Raw genomic sequence first — 28,000 nt, 5'->3', positions numbered from 1 at the left:
AGATTTTTCTTGATAAGAATTTTCTTGATACTTCTGTATGTTATCTGACCTGTATGTATCATACCTGGGGCAACGGGGTAGCCTAGTGGTTACAGCGTTCGTTCCTCACGCCGAAGACCCGGGTTTCGATTCCCCACTTGGGTACAATGTGTGAAGCCCGTTTCTGGTGTCCCCTACCTTGATATATGGAATATTGCTGCAAGTGGTGAAAAACCATACTCACTCACTCACTTTATCATGTCCGACCTGTCTGTATCATGTCTGACCTGTCTGTATCTTGTATCATGTCTGACCTGTCTGTATCTTGTATCATGTCTGACCTGTCTGTATCATATCTGACCTGTCTGTATCATGTCTGACCTGTCTATCATGTCTGACCTGTCTGTATCATGTCTGACCTGTCTGTATCTTGTATCATGTCTGACCTGTCTGTATCTTGTATCATGTCTGACCTGTCTGTATCATGTCTGACTTGTCTGTATCATGTCTGACCTGTCTGTATCTCATATCATGTCTGACCTGTTTGTATCTTATATCATGTCTGACCTGTGTATCATGTCTAACCTGTATTATGTCTGACATGTCTGTATCTTGTCTGACCCATATGTATCATTTCTGACCTGTCTGTATCTTGTATCATGTCTGACCTGTCTGTATCATGTCTGACCTTTCTGTATCTTGTACTATGTCTGACCTGTCTGTATCTTGTAATATGTCCGACCTGTCTGTATCATGTCTGACTTGTCTGTATCATGTCTGACCTGTTTGTATCCTATATCATGGCTGACCTGTGTATCATGTCTAACCTGTATTATGTCTGACCTGTCTGTATCTTGTCTGACCCATGTGTATCATGTCTGACCTGTCTGTATCTTGTATCATGTCTGACCTGTGTATCATGTCTGACCTGTGTATCATGTCTGACCTGTGTGTATCTTGTATCATGTCTGACCTGTCTGTATCTTGTCTGACCATATGTATCATGTCTGACCTGTATGTATCGTGTCTGACCTGTATGTATCATGTCTGACCTGTCTGCATCATGTCTGACCTGTATGTATCATGTCTGACCTGTATGTATCATGTCTGACCTGTATGTATCATGTCTTACCTGTCTGTCCTGTATCATGTCTGACCTGTCTATCCTGTATCATGTCTGACCTGTCTGTATCATGTATTACCTGTATGTATCGTGTCTGACCTGTCTGTCCTATATCATGTCTGACCTGTCTGTATCATGTCTGACCTGTCTGTATCATGTCTGACCTGTCTGTATCATGTCTGACCTGTATGTATCATGTATTACCTGTATGTATCATGTCTGACCTGCCTGTATCATGTCTGACCTGTATGTATCATGTCTGACTTGTCTGCATCATGTCTGACCTGTCTGTATCATGTCTGACCTGTATGTATCGTGTCTGACCTGTATGTATCATGTCTGACCTGTCTGCATCATGTCTGACCTGTCTGTATCATGTCTGACCTGTATGTATCATGTCTTACCTGTCTAACCTGTATCATGTCTGACCTGTCTGCATCATGTCTGACCTGTCTGTATCATGTCTGACCTGTCTGTATCATGTCTTACCTGTCTGTCCTGTATCATGTCTTACCTGTCTGTCCTGTATCATGTCTGACCTGTCTGTCCTGTATCATGTCTGACCTGTCTGTATCATGTCTGACCTTTCTGTATCATGTCTGACCTTTCTGTATCATGTCTGACCTGTCTGTCCTGTATCATGTCTTACCTGTCTGTCCTGTATCATGTCTTACCTGTCTGTCCTGTATCATGTCTGACCTGTCTATCCTGTATCATGTCTGACCTGTCTGTATCATGTATTACCTGTCTGTATCATGTCTGACCTGTCTGTCCTGTATCATGTCTGACCTGTCTATCCTGTATCATGTCTGACCTGTATGTATCATGTATTACCTGTATATATCGTGTCTGACCTGTATGTAACATGTCTGACCTGTATGTATCATGTCTGACTTGTCTGCATCATGTCTGACCTGTATGTATCATGTCTGACCTGTATGTATCGTGTCTGACCTGTATGTATCATGTCTGACCTGTCTGCATCATGTCTGACCTGTCTGTATCATGTCTGACCTGTATGTATCATGTCTGACCTGTCTGTCCTGTATCATGTCTGACCTGTCTATCCTGTATCATGTCTGACCTGTCTGTATCATGTATTACCTGTATGTATCGTGTCTGACCTGTCTGTCCTGTATCATGTCTGACCTGCCTGTATCATGTCTGACCTGTCTGTCCTGTATCATGTCTGACCTGTCTATCCTGTATCATGTCTGACCTGTCTGTATCATGTGTGTATCATGTGTGACCTGCCTGTATCATGTCTGACCTGTCTGTATCATATCTGACCTGCCTCTGTCCTGTATCATGTCTGACCTGCCTGTATCATATCTGACCTGCCTCTGTCCTGTATCATGTCTGACCTGCCTGTATCATGTCTGACCTGTATTTATCATGTCTGACCTGCCTCTGTCCTGTATCATGTCCTACCTGTCTGTATCATGTCTGACCTGTATGTATCATGTCTGACCTGTCTGTATCATGTCTGACCTGTGTATTATGTCTGACCTGTCTGAATCATGTCTGACCTGCCTCTGTCCTGTATCATGTCTCACCTGTCTATCTGCAGCTCAATCCCATCTCTACACTCGGCCCCCGGTGGAGAACAGAGGCAGAGGAGGCGAAGGAGGTCTGTTGCTTAGCAACTAATTTCATCTATAAATATACACCTGGAAAAATGTAAAGCAACACCCATTCTTATTTCCCTACATCCTGCACGTCCATGATATCTGCATGTGACACTGTACATGTCTAATATACTGCTGATACCTGTTGAAAAGTTCAAGAAGTCGGTCTGTTCCTCAAGATGCTCACAAGTCATGTATCTTATCAAGCAAGAGGAAGCCACTTTTACCTGTTTGAAACCTTCCAAACCATACAGTTTCAGTGTGTGACTTAATTCTTCAAAAATCCCGAAAGTGTTTCATAAGACAATTATTACAAAATGCACATTTTTTAAATGGCTACGGATATAATATCTATAGAAGACAGGGTTTAACATTATTTTAGGTGTATATTTAAATATAAATAACATGACTTTATATCTGCAATCTGTCACTTTCTTTCAAAAACTGTGACTTAAGCCCCATTGTGTCCCTTGTAATGAACACTAGAACATCTAGAGCCTGTTTGAACACTCAGTAGCAGTGATAAGTACTGTGCTAAAGAGAACCTGAATGGCAGTTGGGATGTTTTCATAGCACATGAGAGATAAACAGAGCTTTCAGAAGGAAACCTCCATGTTCCACTACAATCTGTGCATATGTTAGATGTGTCTCCTGACTCATGTATGTTCTGTTTCAGACGTAGCAAGTCACCAGGTGGGAAGAGGCCTCCCGAGGAACTGAGGAAGTATATCGAGTACGTATTGTGCAGGATAGTAGCGTTCATCACAGACCAAAGCTTGTTGTGTATAGCCATCAATCTACTCAATGAGAGATGTAGCAGCACAATTAGGGATGTAGCAGCACAATTAGAGATGTAGCAGCACAATTAAGGGTTTAGCAGCACAATTAGGGATGTAGCAGCACAATTAGGGGTGTAGCAGCACAATTAGGGATGTAGCAGCACAATTAAGAGTGTAGCAGCACAATTAGGGTTGTAGCAGCACAATTATTGATGTAGCAGCACAATTAGGGGTGTAGCAGCACAATTATTGATGTAGCAGCACAATTAGGGGTGTAGCAGCACAATTATAGATGTAGCAGCACAATTATTGATGTAGCAGCACAATTAAGGGTTTAGCAGCACAATTAGGGATGTAGCAGCACAATTAGGGGTGTAGCAGCACAATTATAGATGTAGCAGCACAATTAAGAGTGTAGCAGCACAATTAGGGTTGTAGCAGCACAATTATTGATGTAGCAGCACAATTAGGGGTGTAGCAGCACAATTAGGGGTGTAGCAGCACAATTACGAATTTAGTATCACAATTAGAGATGTAGCAGCACAATTAGGGATGTAGTTTTCACTTTGAAATTGATTAAAAACACAGCAGAATTGATTTCTCTCATGTGGTTATGTCCCCTGTATCCAAGACGACAAAATGGTGGTGACTGACCATTGCTGAGGCATATTTAATTTAGTATGTAAAAAATAGGATCTGCATGCTGTACCTAAGAATATAAGTGTTGTTAGCTCTGAGCCAAACTTTTCATCACACGAACAGGCCTGCTTGGGGGTTTAGCAAGACGGCATCTGGCCATGCAGTCTGACATAAGGAGTCATGATAACGGTTCCTGCAGGCTGTTCCCTTCCTAGTGATACAACTGATGATGTTGCTGTTTCAGATACGGGCTGGTGGACACGCAGGGCATGTCTGAAGATCAGATGCGCGAGATCACGTACACAAAGATAGAGTGAGTATATGACTTGATGGTGGTGTAGGTCATGACATGGAAACATTTCTTTCATTGAAGGAAATCCATGTTGCCTGACAAACACTTATATGCTGAGTCGTCTTCAGTCCATTCATGAAACGGTGTACATACAGGCAGAAAATAGTATTTTACAATTTGTGTTCCAACAACTTAAGGGGGCGTCTGGATAGCCTAGTGGTTAAAGCATTCACTTGTCATGGCACTCACTCACTCACTCACTCACTCACTCACTCACTCACTCACTCACTCACTCACTCACTCACTCACTCACTCACTCACTCACTCACTCACTCTGCATCCATACAGTGATATTGTGACACAGAGTTATGTGATGCAGCAACTGTTCACTGATTGTTACCTCCCTTAGATTAATGTATTATTCTCTTTGGTGAGGAAAATATTAAACATCTTGAACTGTACATGACATTATTTTAGAGACAAGAAATATGTTTGTATTGATAGAGAACATTGACTGGTGCTTGATGAGTTTTGTTGCATTGTGTAAGGAGTGAGTGATAAAGAGAAATATTTCACATAACAGAAATTCACCGTGTCGTCATTGAGGAAGAGTTCTATCAGTTAAAGGGAGACAACTTCTAACAATTCAAAACAGATTTATTTTGACAGTTATTTCAGAACCAAAGCTGAATTAATTTTAGAAGCTGGGAACTTTTGTGTCAGACATGTTTCCACTTAGGGTTGAAAGAAGAAAGAAAAATGCAAAGTTTGACATATGATTAATATGTCAATAAACAATTTATCGTAAAATAATATTTTGTAACAAATATTTCAGAACCAAAGCTGAACCTTTTAAGATCAAATACTCACCCAAGACCAGACAGAAGATGCGGGCAGCTAGGAGAAAAAGCTTTGGGTAAGTCCTGGAGACAATGAGAAGCAAGAATATACATATGTAGGGAGTCATTGTAGAAACAGTCAGTCAAACAATTGGTAGTGTGGTCCACAGTTAACTCTCCACAAAGTGCAGTGTTTTTTGTCAGAAGATAATAAAATGTCAGAAATGTGTCCTTCACAGTAGTAAAACACCCTAAACCCTAGAATTCCTGAAAGCCTTTGAGAATCTCTTCCAGGGGTTAGGTTCCCCAAGGTCAAAGACTTGCATCATTGAGGCGTCCCAGAAACCCGTGATTATGGGTTTGAATCCCAAATTTGCCCTGGTTAAGAAAGGTCTTCAGCAACCATGCTTGCCGTAAAAGGCGACTATGCTAATCGTGAGAGGCAACTAATGGGATTGGGTGGTCTGGCTTGGTTAATGCATGTAATCAAATTCCAATTGCGTAGATCAATACTCATAATGTCAATCACTGGATTGTCTGGTCCAGACTCGATTATTTACAGACTGCCAAGATACAGCTGGAATATTGCTGAGTACAGCATTAAACAACAAACAAACAAACAAACAAACAAACCCACAGCAAGTTGACAAGCTCTGACATCCAGGGTCACATTAAACCAAACTCACTCACTCCGTAATCCTAGTATCAGCCTGTGAATAGTTGTATGGTTCAGTTAAGTGTCCATGACCAGAAGTCTCCTGATAGACAGCGTGGGATATTCTCCTGAGTTCCATGTTGTGATCATGTGTTGACAGGGAGTCTGACCGAAACTCCCAGGCCGGGCTATCAGACAAGGGCAGTGTAACGCAGTACCAGTTGTCTGGCCGAGAGAATACACAAAACAGACATAGTGGTTACTATGACAACTACTCAAATTCTGAAAACAACAGGTAAGCATTAATCAGGACGGTACTCATACCTGTAGACATCATCAAGGATTATTGTGACAGACAAACAGAAACACCATGCTATTTTCTATGAAATATGTCAGTTGTTCTTATCTAGATGTCATGGCAGTCTTAACATGAGATATGAAGTTAATATGTGTATCCTAAACTGTATGTTCCCAGTGGAGGGTATAATTCTGTGTCTATTCCCCAGTTGAGGGTATAATTCTGTGTCTATTCCCCAGTGGAGGGTATAATTCTGTGTCTATTCCCCAGTGGATGGTATAATTCTGTATCTATTCCCCAGTTGAGGGTATAATTTTTGTGTCTATTCCCCAGTGGATGGTATAATTCTGTGTCTATTCCCCAGTGGAAGGTATAATCCTATGTATATTCCCCAGTGGAGGGTATAGTACTGTGTCTATTCCCCAGTTCTCGGCAGCGGGACAGTTACGGCCAGGTGCAATCTTCCCCAGTGGTTCACATGCAGGACATGCAGATGGCGCCGGTCGTCAGGACCCGGGTAAGATCATGTTGGAGATTTTTGTGTGAAAAGGAAGTGATTCTTTTCTTTTTGTTTGTTTTGTAATTGCAAAAACTCCTCTTTTCATGTCCTCACAGTATGGAGCTGATGCATTATGTAGACAATGGCCGTGTAGCTTTGTGACAGAGCATGCTGACTGGCACTCCTGTGATGATCTTATTGATTGTGTACTGATGGTGTCTCGTATTGTTCAGAACTCTCACCCCGTCAACATGGACGTGAGTCAGCACAGTCAACACAGCAGTCATAGTCAACAGCCTCGCCACCACTACCACCGTGAGGAGCGCAGCAGTGTGTACCAGGTACGTACCCCACTGTGTATCATGTACCAGGTACATACCCTGACTGTGTGTCATGTACCAGGTACGTGCTCAGTGTGTGTACTGTGTTAGAGTCATGTTCCCCAAATCATTGATTCTCAATAATACTAACGAACACGTGGTTTGAGTTCACTTGATTCTGAGACTGGCAACATCTGTCTCCAGACTAGAGGGTGCCAAATGTTGTAGTTAAAGCCAGAAATAACACTTCTGTAAATACAAGTAAGTAATCTCTGGGAGAATAATTTGATGTTCGTGCTACTTGAACACGGCTTCGATTCCCAGGACTGTTTATGCTCATGGTATTCCTGTTTGTTATGTTCCCAGGAGGTCCACGAGACCTCTAGGAGCTCACATCACCATCACAGCCAGCGGGACGGGTCCACAGTCAGCACCTTCAACCCAGAGCAGTACAACACACACAGGTGAGACACACACCTGGCAGGGCTCTTTGAGGGGGGAGGGGCAGGCCTCATAGTAATGGGTCGACAACCCAGAGCAGTACAACACACAGAGGTGAGACACACACCTGGCAGGGCACTTGGAGGGGCTGGGTGGGTCACGGTTGGGGAGATGGATCACTTGGAGGGGAAAAGGAGGGGGACCGGGGTTGAGGGAGTCGGGCAGGACTTTAGGGTTAGTGGAGTCTTTGTGTGGAAGGGGCAGGAACATGTGTATAATCTACATATATCAGATCGGACGTGTATCATTTGTTTCCTGTGGGGAAATACTCTTTGTATCAAGTGGGGGATACATTGTACAGAAAAGTATCTGGAAACAATTATAGGTTTCCTGTGGGGAAATACTCTTTGTATCAAGTGGGGGATACATTGTACAGAAAAGTATCTGGAAACAATTATAGGTTTCCTGTGGGGAAATACTCTTTGTATCAAGTGGGGGATACATTGTACAGAAAAGTATCTGGAAACAATTATAGGTTTCCTGTGGGGAAATACTCTTTGTATCAAGTGGGGGATACATTGTACAGAAAAGTATCTGGAAACAATTATAGGTTTACTGTGGGGAAATACTCTTTTTATCAAGTAGGGGATACATTGTACAGAAAAGTATCTGGAAACAATTATAGCAGCCATGCTAATCTGGATGAAGTGTTATTGCGTAGTGAAGGGAAAAGAATGAAAAAACAAACTTTATTCTGTAGGGGGCTGCATGTTGTAAAAAATCCACCCAAAATAACTTTCCAAGAACAACTAAATAACACTTACGGATAAAATTGAATTTGTCACTGACAAGTTTCACAGATCTGTTTCCATGTCGTATTCGTGACTAGACTCTCCATTACTACAGCCTTTGGTTGTTGAGATTCCTGCTGTGAGTGGGAAGGTGATGGATGCCATGTGCCTCCACAGCTGCAGCTGTAGGCCTCGGGTGGTGATCGCACATTTTGTCACAATGTTGGTTCGATTTGTTTCTTCATTACACTGATATTTAACATGCTGTCGCTATGCCGCCCTATTGCCATTGTCGCACTGAGGGATGCGTTCATGCCACACGACCCTGTCACGGGGCATGTATTGACACTGAACGCGGCGCCATCCACGTCAAGTTGCTCTACTCTGACTTCCCACAACTCAGGAATAGGTCACAGAAATCAGTTGTAAACATAATTTAATTTACGCTATTTTTAAATTGCTAGTGAAAAATGCTTTTAGATGACAATTTAAGGAAATTTGTTGATAATGGAAAGATTTTTCTGAAATTGTATATGAATTTTAATGTTTAATGTTTTGTTTTTGAATGTTCGTAATTAAGGCCAGTGTTTAAAATACGAGTGCGCAATATGATAGTTCAGATAGTTTCACATCGTTATAGAGGAGGCCTTCACATCATTATGCATTGTCTGACAATTTGGAGAATCTTTTATTATGAAAGCTTAAAATAAGGAATGAGGTGTGAGAGGTTGCTGTGATGTATTTCTGTTCTCAATGTCTGTATAATCATATCATGTTTGCAGGAACTCAATATTTTGTTTCTCAGAAATTGTGGAGTGTTCATTGTGTTACATCATTGTGTTACATCATTGCTCTCATGTTTCATGTCGTGTCATCATCAGAGGTCGACCTTTAGGATACAAGTTCCATTTTCAAAATTATCCCTGTTAAAATCAATAACAATAGGGTTTTCAATTCAAAATTTGTTGAGCAAAACTATAATTTTTGTAAATAAAGACTTGGGTGTGATGTTCTAGATCTGATCCTTACAAAGAGCAGCTTCAAAGATGGCAGAAAACTTTAATTCCCCCCAAGGATAACAGGTACTCCGTTTGCAGACAGTTAACCCGTCTAATACTGTACCCTCTTCTTTCCACTGATTGCCTCTGCATGCTCTTTCCCTGTATCATCAAGTAGTCATAGATGAGAAGGATGGGGACCTCATTCAGTTCAGTCGTGGGGACCCCTGAAGATCTGGGTTAGAATAGGCCTTCAGCAACACATGCTTGCCGTAAAAGGCAATTATGCTTGCCATAAAAGGCGACTAATGGGATTGGGTGGTCAGACTTGCTGACTTGGTTGATCCATGCCATCATACCCCAGTTGCATAGATCGATACTCATGATATCAATCACTGGATTGTCTGGTCCATACTGTAATATTTACAGACCGCCATCATATAGCTGCAATATTGCTGAGTGCTGCGTTAAACAAACAAACATGTAGACAAGAAGGTGAGGGGGAATCTACAATTATCAGATATGTTTTTATTGTTTGTGTGGTTTTCATAGAAAATTTTGTTTGCAATTGTGATAACACTAACAATATCCTGAACTGAATTGTGTAATGACATTGGAATGTATCCTCCGAGATCATCATCATTAACACATATATCCGTTTCATTTCATTTTTATTTCACTTTGACAACTTTGGGGAAATGTAAACTGTAAAGCAAATCTTACTTTCTGATTTTCCTTTTCCGCTTTCCTGAAGGATTGGTGTTGTGTTTGCTTGAAGCAAGAATCCCAAAATACTACACATTTGTATGCATGAATGATAAACTTGTAGCAGATTGATATGTATGGATCTGATCCATGACAGTAAGGCTGAATTGTACATTCGCATGTCAGAGAGGTAAATACATGTCTCCCTGTGGGGGTTCCAGGCTAGAATTGATCCCCAACAGCCTACCGGTATGCTTGTCGTAAGAATTGACCAAATTAGTCAGGTTGTCAGACTGCGATTTCATTGACTGTCATCGTACCCCCACAGCGGGGATCGTTGATCACAATATCAATCACTGGATTGTCTGGTCCAGACTGGATTGGTTACAGGCTGGTGCTATATAACCAAATTTTGCTGCGTGTAGCATAAAACAACAAAGAAAAACTATTTTAAATAAGTATTCATCTCAAATTGATCAGTGTATTGATTCTGGCTTTTTTTAATGTCTAACGTTCTAATGACATATTGACATTCTGCTGCACTAATGATAATTCACGGTATTTTGCATGTGTGGAAGTTCCTCATTAGCACGTAATGTCTCGCCACAAAATACGGGGTAAATGTCCGATTTGTGGTGGAATGTTGAAAGTTGCTGTGAATTGTTGAGTTATCTCCCTTTGATCATTGACGATGTTCTGTAATGTTTGCTGCAGAATGTGGAACAAATATCATAATTACAAACGGTAAGTATGCTGTGAGGGTAGCAAGGAATGTCGCCGGTGTAGTCCTGTGCCTTACCTTCACTGCTCCCAGTCCCCCTTCACCCCCTCGCTTACAGCCAACTGTCTTTTGGAAAATGCTCATTTTAGTTGCAGTGTGCATTGTTTTCTGGGAACTGATTTGCAGATATTTTGTTTATTTGTCTAACTTATGTCATATTTTGTGTGCTTTATGTTTGAAATGCACATTTTGTATTTTGAGCCGTAATTTCAAGATCAGCTTGATGGCCAGCATGGATGTAGGAGGTTTGCATGGTGACGAGAGTGGATAAAGCTGTTCTATGGGGACTATGTTGTTGATTTGTCCCAGAAATAGTATGGTGTTTTAGATAACATGTGACAATTGAATAACACATTCTATACCAGTAAAATATACTAAGTGCATACTAATAATACATACATATACAGTGTATACAAATAATGTATAAACACACATTGTATACAAGTAATATTTACACACTCAGCGTATACAGGTAATAATGTAAACACACAGTGTAAACAAATAATGTATATATACACAGTGTATACAAGTAATATTTACACACACAGTGTATACGGGTAATAATATATACACTCAAAGTGTAAACATAATGCATACATTCACAGTGTATACAAGTAATATTTACATACATAGTGTATACAATATATAATAACATACAGTGTAATTGTTACAGTCAATGTGTAAAAGGACTGAAATTTTCATTAGGCAATTTACAAAATTCCCTAATATTTAAGTTATTTTAATCATATTTTTCTACTTGCAACACTGTATACACTGTAACACAAGTCATTGTATATTTTTAAAAATATTTTGGCTTCTCATCCTTTCAAGGCTTAGTCTATTCAAAAGACTCTATTGTGATATGTTTAAGCCCTTTTGAACTTTGTAATATCTTTCAGTCAATCGGATGGAAAAATAATTGTAAAATGACTGAAACATTTTGACGTTTTGTAAATTGCCCAAGTAAAAGTTTCAGTCATTTTACACATTGACTCTAACAGATACACAATATATACACACCAATTTACAAATAACTCACACTATACAGATAACGTAGCATTGTACGTAGGTAATATGTACAGAGAAACTACAATACTATCTTACAGATAGGGGGCACGGGTGGCCCAGTCGTCTAAGGCGCTGCGATTCGCTGTGCAGAGTTGTGTCCCTTGGACACGCCAGAAACCTATGATTGTGGGTTCGAATCCTGATTCGCCCCAATTATGTTTCTAGGTTTGTCAGCACCATACCCGTCCTTGTGGGTTTCACCGAAGTGGTAAACGTCTGAGACCTGCATCACTTGGGGCTTTCCTCCCACATTAAGCTGACACGCCGTGATATAACTGGAATAATGTTAAAAGCGGTGTTAAACCCAACTCACTCACTCACTCTTACAGATAATAAGTGCACATAGCTGAACAGATGATGACTACACACAGTGTCCTAGATTGGACACACACAGTTTTACAAATAGTGTATGTTTTTGCACATTGACTTCCAATAATGTACATGGCTTTTGCCACTGTATCTAAAGAAGGTAGGATGCTAGAGAAACAGATCACTTGGTTCGTATGATTCGCTTCCTAGACAGATAGAGCAAGTCTTGGGTTGGATTGTTGCTCCGTTACGCCTGTGCCGTGGTTCCTGTGCAATGTGTGCATGAGACTCCCCGCCCAGATGACTTTGTGTGCACAGCTCGGGATTCACACAACTCGCAAACAGCCCACATTCATTTTGCTTGTCAAGTTTTTGCTTGATTTGAGTTTTTTGACGTTGTGGTTATGGCATATCATTTGTTTCTTTCAATGAGTGTTTAACCTATGTACAAAAGGTTATTTTATCGGATACAATGCAGTGAGACAGTTACAGTATTGTAGGTACCTCTGTAGCAGGTAAGGTAGCATACCTGTGAATGGCTACACCCAACAAGAGTACAGTGACTTACACAGTTAATAGTTCCCTTTCATTGGCTTTTTGTAACGACACTGTACTTGTGACTATCATTGGGTGACAGCGTTTCACATAGTGTAGTTCATGTGATAGAAATGCAGAACTTTCGGGCGCCTTACAGGCAGCTTAGGCTGTATCTTCCCCAGGGAGCTGAGAAAGAAAACTAAATGAATACTGAACTGTTGACCAGGGTGTGCTGTACAAAGCAACCTTAGCTCTACGACTGTCGTAAGTCTGTGTTAAGGTAAGGGAGATAAGATCACCTTAGCGCTAAGATAGCTTTGTATAACGGCACCCAGGGTAATAATTGTACCTACTGTGTGCAGTGGAACTGTGTGCAGTGGAACTGTGAAATAGTGCTAAGCCCATGTACTCCTCCCTCTTCTTGGGGGCACGGCTGGCCTCTGCAATTCTCTGTGCAGAGTTGCGTCCCTTGCCAGGCATGCCAGAAACCTATGATTGTGGGTTCGAATCCCGGTTCGCCCCGATTATGTTTCTAGGTTTGTCAGCACCATACCCGGGCTCGTTGGTTTCACCGAAGTGGTAAACGTCTGAGACTTGCATCACTTCGGGCCTTCCCCCCACATTAAGCTGACACTCCGTGATATAACTGGAATACTGTTAAACCCAACTCACTCACTCACTCACTCTTCTTCTTCTTTTTGACTATTTAATATATATTGTGTCAAGTTGCACTGAGAGAGGTCTTATGTTGTCGTGTTGTAGGTCTCGTGGGGCTGTTGAGGGGGACAGATGGAGCTCCGGGGGCCGCTCCATGCACGCTCCCCAGGGCAGCGGACACCATGCCTCGCAACATCACACATCTCAGCAGACCAGACACCATCAGAATAGGTGAGCTTAAATGTAGGACACCAGTTGTTAAAGATTGGTGTTCATTTACTATGACACCATCATGACAAGGGGTGTGAGGCACCTTCACAAGAGGGGTTGCTGAAGTTAGACACCATCATGAGGGGATTGCTTAAGTAAGACACCATTATGAGGGGGTTGCTGAGGTTACACCATTATGAGGAGGTTGCTGAAGTTAGACATCATTATGTGGGGGTTGCTGAAGTAAGACACCATTATGAGGAGGTTGCTGAAGTTAGACACCATCATGTGGGGGTTGCTGAAGTTAGACACCATTATGAGGAGGTTGCTGAAGTTAGACACCATCATGAGGGGGTTGCTGAGGTAAGACACCATCATGAGGGGGTTGCTGAAGTTAGACACCATCATGAGGGGGTTGCTGAGGTTAGACACCATCATGAGGGGGTTGCTGAAGTTACACACCATCATGAGGAGGTTGCTGAAGTTAGACACCATCATGAGGGGGTTGCTGAGGTTAGACACCATCATGAGGGGGTTGCTGAAGTTATACACCATCATGAGGGGGTTGCTGAGGTCAGACACCATCATGAAGGGGTTGCTGAGGTTAGACACCATCATGAGGGGGTTGCTGAAGTTAGACACCATCATGAGGGGGTTGCTGAGGTTAGACACCATCATGAGGGGGTTGCTGAGGTTAGACGCCATCATGAGGGGGTTGATGAGGTTAGACACCATCATGAGGGGGTTGCTGAAGTAAGACACCATCATGGGGGGGTTGCTGAGGTTAGACACCATCATGAGGGGGTTGCTGGGGTTAGACACCATCATGAGGGGGTTGCTGAGGTTATACACCATCATGAGGGGGTTGCTGAGGTCAGACGCCATCATGAGGGGGTTTCTGAAGTTACACCATCATGAGGGGGTTGCTGAGGTTAGACACCATCATGAGGGGGTTGCTGGGGTTAGACACCATCATGAGGGGGTTGCTGGGGTTAGACACCATCATGAGAGGGTTGCTGAGGTCAGACACCATCATGAGGGGGTTGCTGAGGTCAGACGCCATCATGAGGGGGTTGCTGAGGTCAGACGCCATCATGAGGGGGTTGCTGGGGTGTAGCCTGACATGTAGCCTGGTGCTGCTGATTTACAACCTGTGTTTTTCTGTGTTTCAGCTTCCAGTCGTCACACAACTCTGGGTACCACCATCTCCCCGAGGGCCCCACCCACACGGCCCCTCCCCTGGCACCAAACCCCTACCACCGATCATCCTACAATGGCAGTGTCCAGGTTAGTCCTTTTCTGTCCTTCTTGAAGGTGTAGGTCATTTCCTGTGTTCATTGGTGTAGGTGCTAGTGCTGAGGTACGCCCCCTCTCTGACTTGTTGTAGTGCCTCGATAGGTCCCTCTCTGACTTGTTGTAGTGCCTAGATAGGTCCCCCCTCTCACATGTAGTACTGCCTAGATCGGTCCCCTCTCTGACTTGTTGTAGTGCCTAGATAGGTCTCCCCTCTCACTTGTTGTAGTGCCTAGATAGGTCCCCTCTCTGACTTGTTGTAGTGACTAGATAGGTCTCCCCTCTGACTTGTTGTACTGCCGAGATAGGTCCCCTCTCACATGTAGTACTGCCTAGATCGGCCCCCTCTCTGACTTGTTGTAGTGCCTAGATTGGTCCCCCCTCTCACATGTAGTACTGCCTAGATCGGCCCCCTCTCTGGCTTGTTGTAGTGCCTAGATCGGTCCCCTCTCTGACTTTTTGTAGTGCCTAGATCGGCCCCCTCTCTGACTTGTTGTAGTGCCCAGATTGGTCCCCTCTCTGACTTGTTGTAGTGCCTCGATAGGTCCCTCTCTGACTTGTTGTAGTGCCTAGATCGGTCCCCTCTCTGACTTGTTGTAGTGCCTAGACAGGTCCTTCTCTCACTTGTTGTAGTGCCTAGATAGACCCCTCTCTGACTTGTTGTAGTGCCTAGATCGGTCCGCCCTCTCACATGTAGTACTGCCTAGATCGGTCCCCTCTCTGATTTGTTGTGCCTAGATGGGCCCCCCTCTGACTTGCTGTAGTGCCAATATTGGCCCCCCTCTGACTTGTTGTAGTGCCAATATAGGCCCCCACTCTGACTTGTTGTAGTGCCTAGATAGGTACCCCTTTGACTTTTCATGCCTTGACAGGTCCGCTCTCTCACATGTAGTTCTGCCTAGATAGGTCCCCTCTCTGAATTGTTGTATCCAGATAGGTCCCTCTCTCACTTCTTGTGCCTTGATAGGTCCCCCCTCTGACTTGTTGTAGTACCTAGATAGATCCCCTCTCTGACTTGTTGTAGTGCCTAGATAGGTCCCTCTCTGACTTGTTGTAGTGCCTAGATAGGTCCCTCTCTGACTTGTTGTAGTGCCTAGATAGGTCCCTCTCTCACTTGTTGTAGTGCCTAGATAGGTCCCTCTCTCACTTGTTGTAGTGCCTAGATAGGTCCCCCCTCTCACATGTAGTACTGCCTAGATAGGTCCCCCCTCTCACATGTAGTACTGCCTAGATAGGTCCCTCTCTGACTTGTTGTAGTGCCTAGATAGGTCCCTCTCTGACTTTTGTAGTGCCTAGATAGGTCCCTCTCTGACTTGTTGTAGTGCCTAGATAGGTCCCTCTCTGACTTGTTGTAGTGCCTAGATAGGTCCCTCTCTGACTTGTTGTAGTGCCTAGATAGGTCCCTCTCTCACTTGTTGTAGTGCCTAGATAGGTCCCTCTCTGACTTGTAGTGCCTAGATAGGTCCCTCTCTGACTTGTTGTAGTGCCTAGATAGGTCCCTCTCTCACTTGTTGTAGTGCCTAGATAGGTCCCTCTCTGACTTGTTGTAGTGCCTAGATAGGTCCCTCTCTGACTTGTTGTAGTGCCAAGATAGGTCCCTCTCTCACTTGTTGTAGTGCCTAGATAGGTCCCTCTCTCACTTGTTGTAGTGCCTAGATAGGTCCCCCCTCTCACATGTAGTACTGCCTAGATCGGTCCCCTCTCTCACTTCTTGTGCCTTGATAGGTCCCCCCTCTGACTTGTTGTAGTGCCTAGATAGATCCCCTCTCTGACTTGTTGTAGTGCCTAGACTGGTCCCTCTCTGACTTGTTGTAGTGCCCTGATCGGTCCCCCTCTGACTTGTTGGAGTGTCTAGACAGGTTCCCTTCACCACGTGGCCTGTGATGCTGTAGTAATGTTTGTGTTGTACATGCTCGCTGTTCGTTGACATCCCTATCTGGTAAATGCATGTTTGTGTTTTCTGTTTGCCAATATTCATGTCATTTTATCTATTTTCTTCAATCTTTTTTACAGATATAATATTTTACCCAATTGATTTTGAGTGTGAGTTTTAGAATAGTTTCGATGACTTTCCCTAAGTGAAGGTCAAGAGTACAAGTATTCTTCATTGTGTTAATTTCCCCGTTCCAAGATGACATTGTAATTATCATTTTGACAAAGTATTCTGAAAAGTTAAGTTTCTACTCTTGACCTTTGTTTACTTGCAAATAAGTAACAGTTACCCTAATTATTTCATTAATACGAACAAAGATTTATCATTACATTGCTGTGTGTAAAATTTCTAAATGATGTAACAAATAAATCTCTTTGAGGCTGGAATAGGCTGGTTTCTTTGTATTTTATATTTAATTTCAACTTGTATCTTGTTTCTAAATTAAACAATTCTTAATGACAAATAAATGTTAATGTTTCATGGAGTTCGTATTATTGGAATAATTCTGGTAACGGCTTGAGGTTGGACTTGTATTCATACTGCTAATCCATACACTGCTGTAAGTGTGGTGATTTTGTGACGGCTAACAAATATACTAGAGACATCTAACAACTTCTCTTCATGGTGGGTGGGGACTAACAAGTCCATGCATAGTCCAATCAAAATTGTGTAACAAAATCAGCATTCGATTTGTAAACTGCCCGGCAGACTTTGGTCGATTGCAATTTGCAAAGCATGTGTACCGTCAACTTAGCGTCAACAGATATTTTTCAAGGTGCTTCCATGATTTGATGAACTTCAGGAAGTAAGACCTGTTTTATTACAATATAGATCTTGATTATCAATCAGATCATCTTCTCTGGGCGCCGCCATTTTGTTTGAGGCAAATGCAAGTGATATCAAGAGTTGGAATCTTATTGGTCAACAGAAGGGACACAGAAGGGATGTAACTTGTAATAGCCACTGGTGGCGCTACGAACGAACCCAGAAATTCTAGCCTACTTCGCCAAGGGTGGACTTGTATAGTCAGTTGACTCCCTTGACTCGGGAAGATGAGTGAGTGGGTCACAGTACCTCCTACTCTCCACAGTAGCCAGCCATAGTGGGGATCAGGTGGAACATGACGTGACTTAGACGATTGTGACTTCAAACCCTGGCGATGTGGCTCATGTTATCATGTTATCACTGACTCTTCCAGACTCAATTACTAACAGGCTGTCGTAATATGGCTGCAATATTGTTGAAGGCAAATATATTGTATTTAAGTTAAACTTTACAGAATAACACATGATCATGCAATTTCTGCGTAAATCATATCCTTTGAGACCATATAGTCGGCGGAGTGAACACCATGCCATAGCTGTCATACATGGCTGACTGGGCCATGTATCTGTGGAGTGAACACCATGCCATAGCTGTCATACATGGCTGACTGAGCCATGTATCTGTGGAGTGAACACCATGCCATAGCTGTCATACATGGCTGACTGGGCCATGTATCTGTGGAGTGAACACCATGCCATAGCTGTCATACATGGCTGACTGGGCCATGTATCTGTGGAGTGAACACCATGCCATAGCTGTCATACATGGCTGACTGAGCCATGTATCTGTGGAGTGAACACCATGCCGTAGCTGTCATACATGGCTGACTGGGCCATGTATCTGTGGAGTGAACACCATGCCGTAGCTGTCATACATGGCTGACTGGGCCATGTATCTGTGGAGTGAACACCATGCCGTAGCTGTCATACATGGCTGACTGGGCCATGTATCTGTGGAGTGAACACCATGCCATAGCTGTCATACATGGCTGACTGGGCCATGTATCTGTGGAGTGAACACCATGCCAGTCAGTGACATCAATATGTAATATACAGGCTTGGTATATGTGGCAGCTTGCTGCAGACATGCTCCTCTGTAACCCCTTGAGGAATTACAGAAAAATATAAGTTTCTTATGTTACCCTCAACTTCAGCCAATCAGAATACACAGGCATGCATCCTTATCAACCAATCACAATTCTTTTGACATGAACGCCTACAGCTTGCGGTATCCAGCCTTTTCATGTTCAGTCTTTTTGGAGGGCGAGTTTATACTGATATTGCTGTGTATAAGGCGAGTTTATACTGATATCGCTGTGTATAAGGCGAGTTTATACTGATATCGCTGTGTATAAGGCAAGTTTTTCATACCTAGAATTAGGGGGCTTTCAAGGGGGGCGTCTTATACACAGGGTTGAAGATTTTGTTTTTTTCCCCAACACAAAGACACTGAGCACGTAACACCGGAAATACCATGTCAACAAATCCATACTGAAGTACGCAAATTAATCATGTAATTACACTGTCTGGTTATAATATGTGTTCATTGTATATCATTGTATGTTTGTAATCTATTTTATTAATTTTATTCAAAATTTCATTCAAAATTTCATTCAATATTGTATTCATTCATTTCGGTGAAGTGATTGGTAGATCACACAAATCACAGTTACTTACAGCAACCACGGTCAGATTACCACTATTGATGCCTTAAATGCGATCAGCTGTACCAAAGTGCTACACTTATGGTAATTAATTTATTTCAAATATATATTGTAAAGCTGATACCATTCTTCGGATCATTGTATCAAATTCTTTAAATTTATATAGGGTAATTTTTAACCGAATCACAGGTATATTCCGAGAAAATGTGTGTACAGATTATGGCTGCTTCCGGCAATTTAATCAGTAAATCATCAAATTTGTATTGACTAAGGTTAATTGTAATGATCTCTTTGTTTCCTTGAATTTGCTGGGATACGATGTAATTGTTTTTCAGTGGAAGACAAACACGTTGTTATTGCAATGTAGGTATTGTGTATCTGCTGGTGATGGGCTTCATCGTAATTCACCTTATAGACAGGGTATATAAATTAGCAAAGATTTTGAAGGCTTGTACTGGGGGGGCGCGAGGGCTGGGGCGATACACCAGCTGTGCGATCCGATATGTATCACGATACCTCACTCATGATCCGATACGTATCACGATACCTCACTCATGATCCGATACGTATCACGATACCTCACTCATGATCCGATACGTATCAGGATACCTCACTCATGATCCGATACGTATCACGATACCTCACTCATGATCCGATACGTATCACGATACCTCACTCATGATCTGATACGTATCCGATACCTCACTCATGATCCGATATGTATCATGATACTTGCATGTGCTCTGTGGTGCATCTTTTTCATAGAGAGGATGGCCAAATACCAAATTGCGTTATGCATTGTCTTTTTTCTGATAAAATATAGAAAAAATGAGGGTTTCCTGGTCTCAAATGTAGAAAAATGAGGGTTTCCTGGTCTCAAATGTAGAAAAATGAGAGTTTCCTGGTCTCAAATGTAGAAAAATGAGGCTTTCCTGATCTCAAATGTAGAAAAATGAGGCTTTCCTGGTCTCAAATGTAGAAAAATGAGGGTTTCCTGGTTTCAAATGTAGAAAAATGAGAGTTTCCTGGTCTCAAATGTAGATAAATGAGAGTTTCCTGGTCTCAAATGTAGATATTGTCACAGTTACTCTGTTGTTGAATGACATAAGAAAAACTCTCTTGAACCATGATGAATGGATGACATCATCTTCAGTTATCTGCGACAGTGCCATCCTGCTTGCAAACAATGAAAGCAACGGAACAATTGTTATAATGCGCAACTGTTTCTCAACTATTGTCTCGGTTTTTATTTCAACTCTATCTTGACTATATTTCAACTCTATCTCAACTAACATGCAAAATCTACTGCATACTTAGCTAGACCAGTCTTATTCAGTTTTTCACTAAAAAACCCATTAAACCAGCACTTAATAAAACCATACACAAGTTAAATTTGTTGTTGTTGCAGTAGAAATAAACTTTGTTTAAATGTCAATGAAACTTAAATAATTTTGATAATAGTTGCTAGGCAATGTCCCTTTAGCTTACACACAACCAAATGTTTTCCCATAGACTTCTATAGTAACGTTATATATTTTTTTAAAATAGCTAAGCATTCAACAGCTATTACCTGTACGTGTGTGCACAGTTTGGCCTTAGAGCAGCAATAAAAAAATAAAAAAATGACTAGCTTAGCCAGCTCCTTTTCCGAGTACAGGAAGCTAAACACACCACCCCCAGCTTCGCACCAAATGTCACCTACTTGAAAATAGCTGTGGTCACATTCAGCATAAGTCATCATGTTGAAAAAGACAGTACTAAATATAGAAAAACATGGTCAGTTTAATAACTGAATGGATGTACATTTGAAAGACATAAAAATCTTACAGAATATCCTCCAATCACAGCTTGCATATATCTCTCGATCTGCACTGAAGGCTCCCTACGAAAAACCCCTACGAAAACCCCACTGTCCAAACTGGTTCTGATTTGTTGTAGTAGAACCTTTAATATTGCCTTGTTTCATGTTAGAAAAATCTGTAATTCACAGAAGAACATAAAGACTGTCATGTCCATTTTCAGGCTTGATACAGGATGTTTATGAGATGAGTTTTAGGCTGGTCCAGAGGCTGATGAGGAGTGCTCAACACTGTGCCTCATCTTGTCTGATATAACACTAGGACTTCTCCCTGAACACCCATGTGTGTCTCTTCATGGGCTGTATTTTGGATCAAAATGAAAGCATATGTACGTGATTAACATTTTTAGTTCAGTTTATTATTGAATGAAAACAATAATGATTGACATTATTTTTTTATTCAGTTCAGTAACCTATCTTCAATTAAATGCAGCTGTATATTTTGGGGACTCCCAGAAAGTGAACTACATAGATAATTTTCTGAGGAGCCCTTCAGTACAATTTGTTTGTTTGTTGATTGTTGTTTAACTCTGCACTCAGCAATATTCCAGCTATATGACGGCGGTCTGTAAATAATCGAGTCTGGACCAGACAATCCAGTTATTGACATCAAGAGCATCGATCCACGCAATTGGGATCGATGACAAGCATCAACAAAGTCAGCGAGCCTGACCACCTGATCCCGTTAGTAGCATAGTCGCTTCTAATGGCAAGCATGGGTTGCTGAAGACCTATTCTAACCCAGATCTTCACAGATCCTTCAGTACAAAATCATGAAAAATAGAGAAAGTTCCGATATCAAGAGCATACATCTAATGAAAGTATTGGCCCCGAAGGTGTCGTAATAAGGTTTGTTTGTGAAAACAGTTTTTGACTGAAACCTTTTCCAAGATGTTCATGCTGTGTTCAGGAAGTCAATCGTAGAATCGATAGAAGTATTTGTGGAATCAGAGTCTGACATCTGAAATATTGTCCATTCCTAAACTTAATCAATATTTGTGGTTAAGACTTTGATGGTTGCTCTCAGCTCACACCAGTGCGGTATCTTCCTGGTGTTGGAATTGTGCGGGATTCACACATGCATAACTAATTTGAACATGGGTTTGTGAATGTTGCCCATCTTACAGTTGGTATCTATTTATTAACAATCTATGGATCGGAGCACAGCATCGATGGAAGCATCCTAAACAACCAATCAACGGATGAAAAACTGTTTCCATTTATTTTTACAAACTCCAGTAATATGTATTATCTTGGGAGTTGTTGTATTCTTTCAGTTTTAAAAGTCAAGGAAATCTTTTTGGACATGTTACAAGATTATATGAATATTTTGAAATAGAAATTTGTAAACGTTCATCAGTAACTTCATCAGATGTATAAACTATCCAATAATGTGGAGGCTATGCCAGTGTTTAGGGTTGGAGTGTGAGGGAAAGGCTAGCCTCCTGCTAGGCTGCTCATCATGAGGAGAACTTTCCTTTGTTCTGGGTCAACTTGACCCAGCTGATCAGGGCTGTGCTATGTTTAGCACTACTGGCATTGATTGAAAGTCTGGCAAGGCTACAGCTAGTATAGTCAAGTTTCGCCTGGATAAGGCAGGGGACCTCGTGGCGCAACGGTAGCGCGTCTGACTCCAGATCAGAAGGTTGCGTGTTCAAATCACGTCGGGGTCAACATAGTTTTGTTTTTACTACAGATATACTTCCTGTATGTAGACTTAGTTATGCTGTGTATCCAGTCGTTTATTTCCTGGCTCACCAATATTTTTAGGCAACAATATTGGTATTAACATCTTGAACAGTGCCACTCAGACTTGACATTCCATAAGTTTACCAGATACATTTATGGTTTTAAGGCAATCGCTTATCACCAAATATTATGAACATATTTTTCATCCATACCGTTAAAGATTTGAAGGATGTGCAAGAATGCACTCACTCACTTTAAGGCATTGTTGCTATAATACAAATACTATTGTTGACATACAGACGTCATTGTTGGCATTAAACAGACATCATTGTTGACAATGTTTCATGACATCACAGTAGAAATGACATCACAGTATATCATTGTGTACACCGGTATGTTTACTTCAGAAATAAATGCCTCATGGTCATTGTTTATCGTACAATAAAACACTGCAGTGGTTTATTCTCCCTGCAGTGTTTTATTGTACGATAATTAAGGGCCACGGAAAATCTTGCCTCAGACGTTCATTATAACCCCGACCTAAAAGGGCTTGGCTGATACCAAGGAATTCTGTCCTTCTGTCTGTCCTTCTGGGAACATATTTTCCTGTGCAAGCTTTTATTGTGGACACTTTTTAAACCTATTGGAGAAATGCAATGCAAAGTATGATTTCAATATTTGGATTTTCTGAAAAGAGACAGCATTTTTTACTTAGATTTATTTTTCTTAAACATTTATGCGACCTACAGTTTTTCAGATTTGTGTAACAGTTTCCATACTAATAGAAAAGGGGAAGAGAAAAGTTTGATTTTGATGTGTGTGTTTTCTGAAAACATGATGTTCTTTTCATGTTGTGAACTTAGAAATGTTGTATACTGTAACATTTGTGCAACTTCTCACTTGAAAACTATGTCATGGATTCTTTTCCAATTGTGGGTACAGTTTCTATACCAATAGGAGAGGTGCAGTGCAAAGTGTGTTTTCAATATTTGGATTTTCTGAAAAAATACAGCTATTTTGTATTTTTACTTTGAATGTTATTATTGAAACATTTGTGTGACCTATAACTGGAAAGATACTTGATGGATTCTTTTTACATTTCGGGAACAGTTTTCTATACCAATTGGGGAGGTGCAGTGCAAAGTTTCGTTGTGATAAGTGGATTTTCTGCGAAAATATTGCTTTTTCATGTCTTGAACTTAGAAACATGATGGAGTAGAAGTCGGGGGTATTAGTGAGCCCTGTTCACTTTTGTCTTGTTTTTGGTCTGTCAAGTTTGTTGTATGTAAAATGTGGTCGAAGCAACCACCACTTCATGTTGACCATAACATACATGAACTTGACGTACGATAATTTTGAGTATCAACATTTATGTTGAACACAACCAGTGTTCATAATTCAGCATGTCATAACCCAAATTGCAAGGGTACAGTTTTTACGGGGTCCCTAGATTCAAAGCCCATAAAAACCTCAAAGATCCAGGGACCATCCCGTTCCCACCCTCCCCCCGAATTTGGAACACTGACATCATTAACTGTCCTCTGTATAGCTATGTTTTCTTTTATTTCATTTTATCAGTATTTGTTAAATTGAAAAATGAAATGAGGTCATACTTTTATAACACATTAAGAGATATGTTCTTATTTAATATTAAGGCATCAATTATTAAGTGTTATGTACTATTGATAATTCATGTATGGAGACAATTATGGTAAGAATGTTGTGATAACATGAACTTTTTCTCCTTATTTCCAGTCCAACTCTCGAAGTCACATAGATCCGTCAAAACGTCTGTCATCTGGGTCTCGCTATGCTCCCCCGTCCCGTCCGTCACCGGCACCAAGTGACCAATCAGGAAGCAGAAGCATCAACAGCAGCATGACCTCGGAAACTGTCTCGCAACACATCCGACCACAAGGCTACACCTCCGATCTGTGCACTGAGTTATGATAGGGAGATAGAAGATGTAGATTGTTACTGTGCTGGACCTGGGAGAGAGGCTTGTTGCCCAGCAACAGATGGAGAGAGAGAGAGATGACATATGGAATAGCCATCGTATCTACCGGTAGTACAATTTGCGGTCATTGTAATGGAATACATGGTCACCTAGATGAGTGAAAAATAAGCCCAAACCAGTATGTCAGCTTTTGTTCGGCTTCCACATTGCGAGGTCATTGGAGCAGAAGCCTTCATAGATTCAGGGTTAAACTGAGCTTGTGACCTTGCTGTCGACATCTTACTGCCATCAGTTGCTTGTAAGAATGGATATCAATGAAGAGTCAGTGTCATCCTGCCTTACAAACTTTACCGAACTCTAGTCACTTCACTCTGGACCTGTTCTCTCGGTGTGCTGCTAGGCAACAAGAGGTGTGTGTATGGATGACTGCGCGTGAATGGATTTAATGGAAGAGGATCGGCACTCCCAGTTGTGATGATTGTCATGACCTGGGTTTTCATTGTACCTCTAGGAGTATCTCCCCTTGTAGATAACTCTCTGAGGACTGCTAGGTATGAACACTTTATTCAATGGAGATATTCATCATAATCATGTCTTGCACTGTAAGCGCATCAATCAAGGGGAGATAAATCTAGGCATCGTGGAGAGCCTTGTTCGTGAAGCAGATCCTGCTTCCTATATTAAAGTTGTTAAATTTGCTGTCTACAAGGTGATATTGATCGTGTCTCTATGTTCTTCTTCTGTAGATGTTGATCAAACTGTATCTATGTTGATGTGATGTCAAATGGGACGCCAAGTCAGATCAACATCAACATCAGGATCAGGGCTATATCAGGTCTCTATGGACAGATCTGATCCGTATCAGGGCGGGTATTAATCAATATCATACTAATATCAAACCCTTAAGGGTGCAAAGATACAGTTTCAGATGTCAATACTGAGTTTTTATGATATCAGTAAATATAAATTTTCATATATAATGGTATGTATCATATCGCAAACTTCGATAATAATGTGCATTCTGCCACAACTGTATAGTTGCACCCTCAAAGGTCATGTGCACCCCTTCACATCGCATGCCCTGCATGTTGTGTTCGGACTCCCAACAGTTTGTGAATGTCCGACTCATGGTATCTGATAAAAGATTAACTTGTGTAAGAGCTTTTCAAATCTTCTTTACTAATAGCCGGGAGCCATCTATTATTCAATCTTCCAGAGAAGTGCATGTATACGCCATGCCGGGTTTTCTCGGAGGTGGACGGTAGTCAACTGTAGCAACTGTGCGATTGTAGCCCTGAATGGAGGATTAATACTCGGTTGTGCTTGCCTCACAACTACTTACTGAATCTGGTGTACACAGTGTATGTAATTTATTCAAGCATGTATTTATGTCTTCCTCTGTATTGGAGCATATTCACTAGCTGAAGGTCGTGTTAGACTAGTGCTGCGAGACCAACTCACATTCCAGCCTTCTTGCGAGGGAACCAAGGTTCCGCCATCTTGGTTTCCGGGCAGTAGTGTATCTGAGAGATCCCCAGGCGTGTCGGAGGTCAAGACGGCCGTGCCACGTGTAAATGTGGATGTTTTATGCTGCCGGGGAACAGTTTCAAATGTTTCTGTCAGAATTGCTCAGTATGGAGGATAGTAAAAGATTTGTTTGAATTTTCCCTGAAGAGTTTAATATCATATTGGACAGGAAAACGTTTGCAAATAATATCAGGCAAATGATGTCAATTTGAAATATTCTAAATAATGTTATCGTATTAGAGATTGTCATATTTAGTCATTAGCGAAACTGTAATTTACGTATTTGTAAGTGTCATATACTAAACCATACAAGGTAGATTTGAGGAATGTTTTCAATAAAAACAAAACGTCTACAGTTCTGACAGTGAATGAGTTAGTGAATATTTGTGCCCCACTTTTAACAGTGTTACAGCTATATAACATGACTGTGACATGACAGTTATCACACAGCTAACCCTTACTGGGATTCAAACCTGCTCACAGTTTAGTGCACGACCAACAGGGTTTGTAAGAATGGATGAGAATGTCTGATGTCGGCCATCGTGATTCCTGGTCAGCAGGACAAGCTTCCTGTATGTCAGCAGCGAGTCAGTCAGTATTTGTAATATTTGATAGGCAATATTTATTTCACCACCCAATATTTGTATATTTGCAAGGTAATGTCATGTTGAACAGTAGAAATGAAATGATATATAGAGATTTAACCACCACTAATTGTTACAATGTGTCCAGGTAGGTTACTGCTGTTGTCCCAGCCATCTGTTCCCAGCATGGATGTGCATTATCTGCATCAAGTGTCTAGTTTGAAGCATACAGTTGTGTGGGCAATGGTATTGTCTGAGCACTTGGAAGCCACCAATACACTCTCATTGTTGCCGTTTTGAGGTTACATTTAATTATAATTCCGAACGGTTGTAATGTTGATCAGACAAACTACAGTAAACCATGGGTACAACGAACTCAAAGGGAGCACTAATTCTAGTTCGACATAACCGTAGTTCGTTATAAGCATGTTTTCAGCATATATACAGCAAATTGCCAGGACCTAAACAAAAAACAGTTTGATATACCCGTCAGTTCGTTATGAGCATGCTCGTTGTAAACGTAGCTTACTGTAGATAGATCGACCAAACAGCTGGTGATGATGATGTGATGCAGATATTGATGTGTTGATGCAGTTATAGATGTGTTGATGCAGTCCATGATAACACTTTAGACATGGACTGTTACGTGCAGGATAATTGCCCCACTGAATTGTGCCAATGGCTGAAAAGTGGCATCTCGGATTGGCAAAAACTGGACCTTTTTTCCTCATGGATTCTTACAGGTTTTGTGGTCTTTTCTTCATAATTTTTTAAAACACAGAACTGTAGAAAAGGACAAATCAATTGAAAAGTCAAAAGGTCTTCTTGCTATTTCAGTTCCTGGGGTTCCAATATATACATTTACTTTTTCATTTTTCAAAGTTATTTTCCTAAAAAAATGTGGAAGTCTGAAAGAATAAGTGTCATATTTTCTATCATTTTTAAAATCTTGATTTTTAAAAAGAGATTCATTGTTCCCTATGGGTAACCTCAGGTCAACATTGAGAGTGTATTCATCTAGTAGCACTTCCACCCATTCACCAGCCTAGAGCAAGTTACACATTGTGTGTAGAGTACCCATCATGCATATGGTGCTGCTGCAGTACAGCAGTTACCTCCCCTG

At 41.4% G+C, this 28,000-nt stretch overlaps 1 protein-coding gene and 1 non-coding gene across 9 annotated transcripts in view; both read left to right on the top strand.

Moving 5' to 3' along the window:
- Positions 1-27,576, top strand: part of LOC139452873 (band 4.1-like protein 4) — a 110,993-nt gene extending 83,417 nt beyond the window's left edge. For 4 of the 8 annotated variants that reach the window (XM_071234665.1, XM_071234868.1, XM_071234602.1 and 1 more), the window contains 13 exons: positions 2,673-2,732; positions 3,407-3,463; positions 4,393-4,461; positions 5,276-5,356; positions 6,095-6,229; positions 6,659-6,749; positions 6,965-7,072; positions 7,418-7,515; positions 9,300-9,365; positions 10,701-10,730; positions 13,444-13,569; positions 14,721-14,835; positions 24,565-27,576. In XM_071234665.1, coding sequence (XP_071090766.1) covers positions 2,673-2,732; positions 3,407-3,463; positions 4,393-4,461; positions 5,276-5,356; positions 6,095-6,229; positions 6,659-6,749; positions 6,965-7,072; positions 7,418-7,515; positions 9,300-9,365; positions 10,701-10,730; positions 13,444-13,569; positions 14,721-14,835; positions 24,565-24,759 — 1,231 coding nt within the window. In that variant the 3' untranslated portion in view covers positions 24,760-27,576. Of the gene's footprint in view, positions 1-2,672; positions 2,733-3,406; positions 3,464-4,392; positions 4,462-5,275; positions 5,357-6,094; positions 6,230-6,658; positions 6,750-6,964; positions 7,073-7,417; positions 7,516-9,299; positions 9,366-10,700; positions 10,731-13,443; positions 13,570-14,720; positions 14,836-16,854; positions 16,885-24,564 lie in introns of all 8 variants that reach the window. The other 4 variants (XM_071235023.1, XM_071234805.1, XM_071234735.1 and 1 more) reach the window with 4 other exon arrangements.
- Positions 22,722-22,793, top strand: Trnaw-cca (transfer RNA tryptophan (anticodon CCA)). The gene has a single exon. It is a non-coding gene; the product is annotated as a tRNA-Trp (tRNA).
- Positions 27,577-28,000: the final 424 nt, after the last annotated feature.

Source organism: Haliotis cracherodii, unplaced genomic scaffold (genome assembly GCF_022045235.1).
Source record: "Haliotis cracherodii isolate W230 unplaced genomic scaffold, xgHalCrac1.p SCAF_1, whole genome shotgun sequence".
Lineage (NCBI taxonomy): Eukaryota > Metazoa > Mollusca > Gastropoda > Lepetellida > Haliotidae > Haliotis > Haliotis cracherodii.
This window is presented reverse-complemented; position numbering and strand designations above follow the sequence as displayed.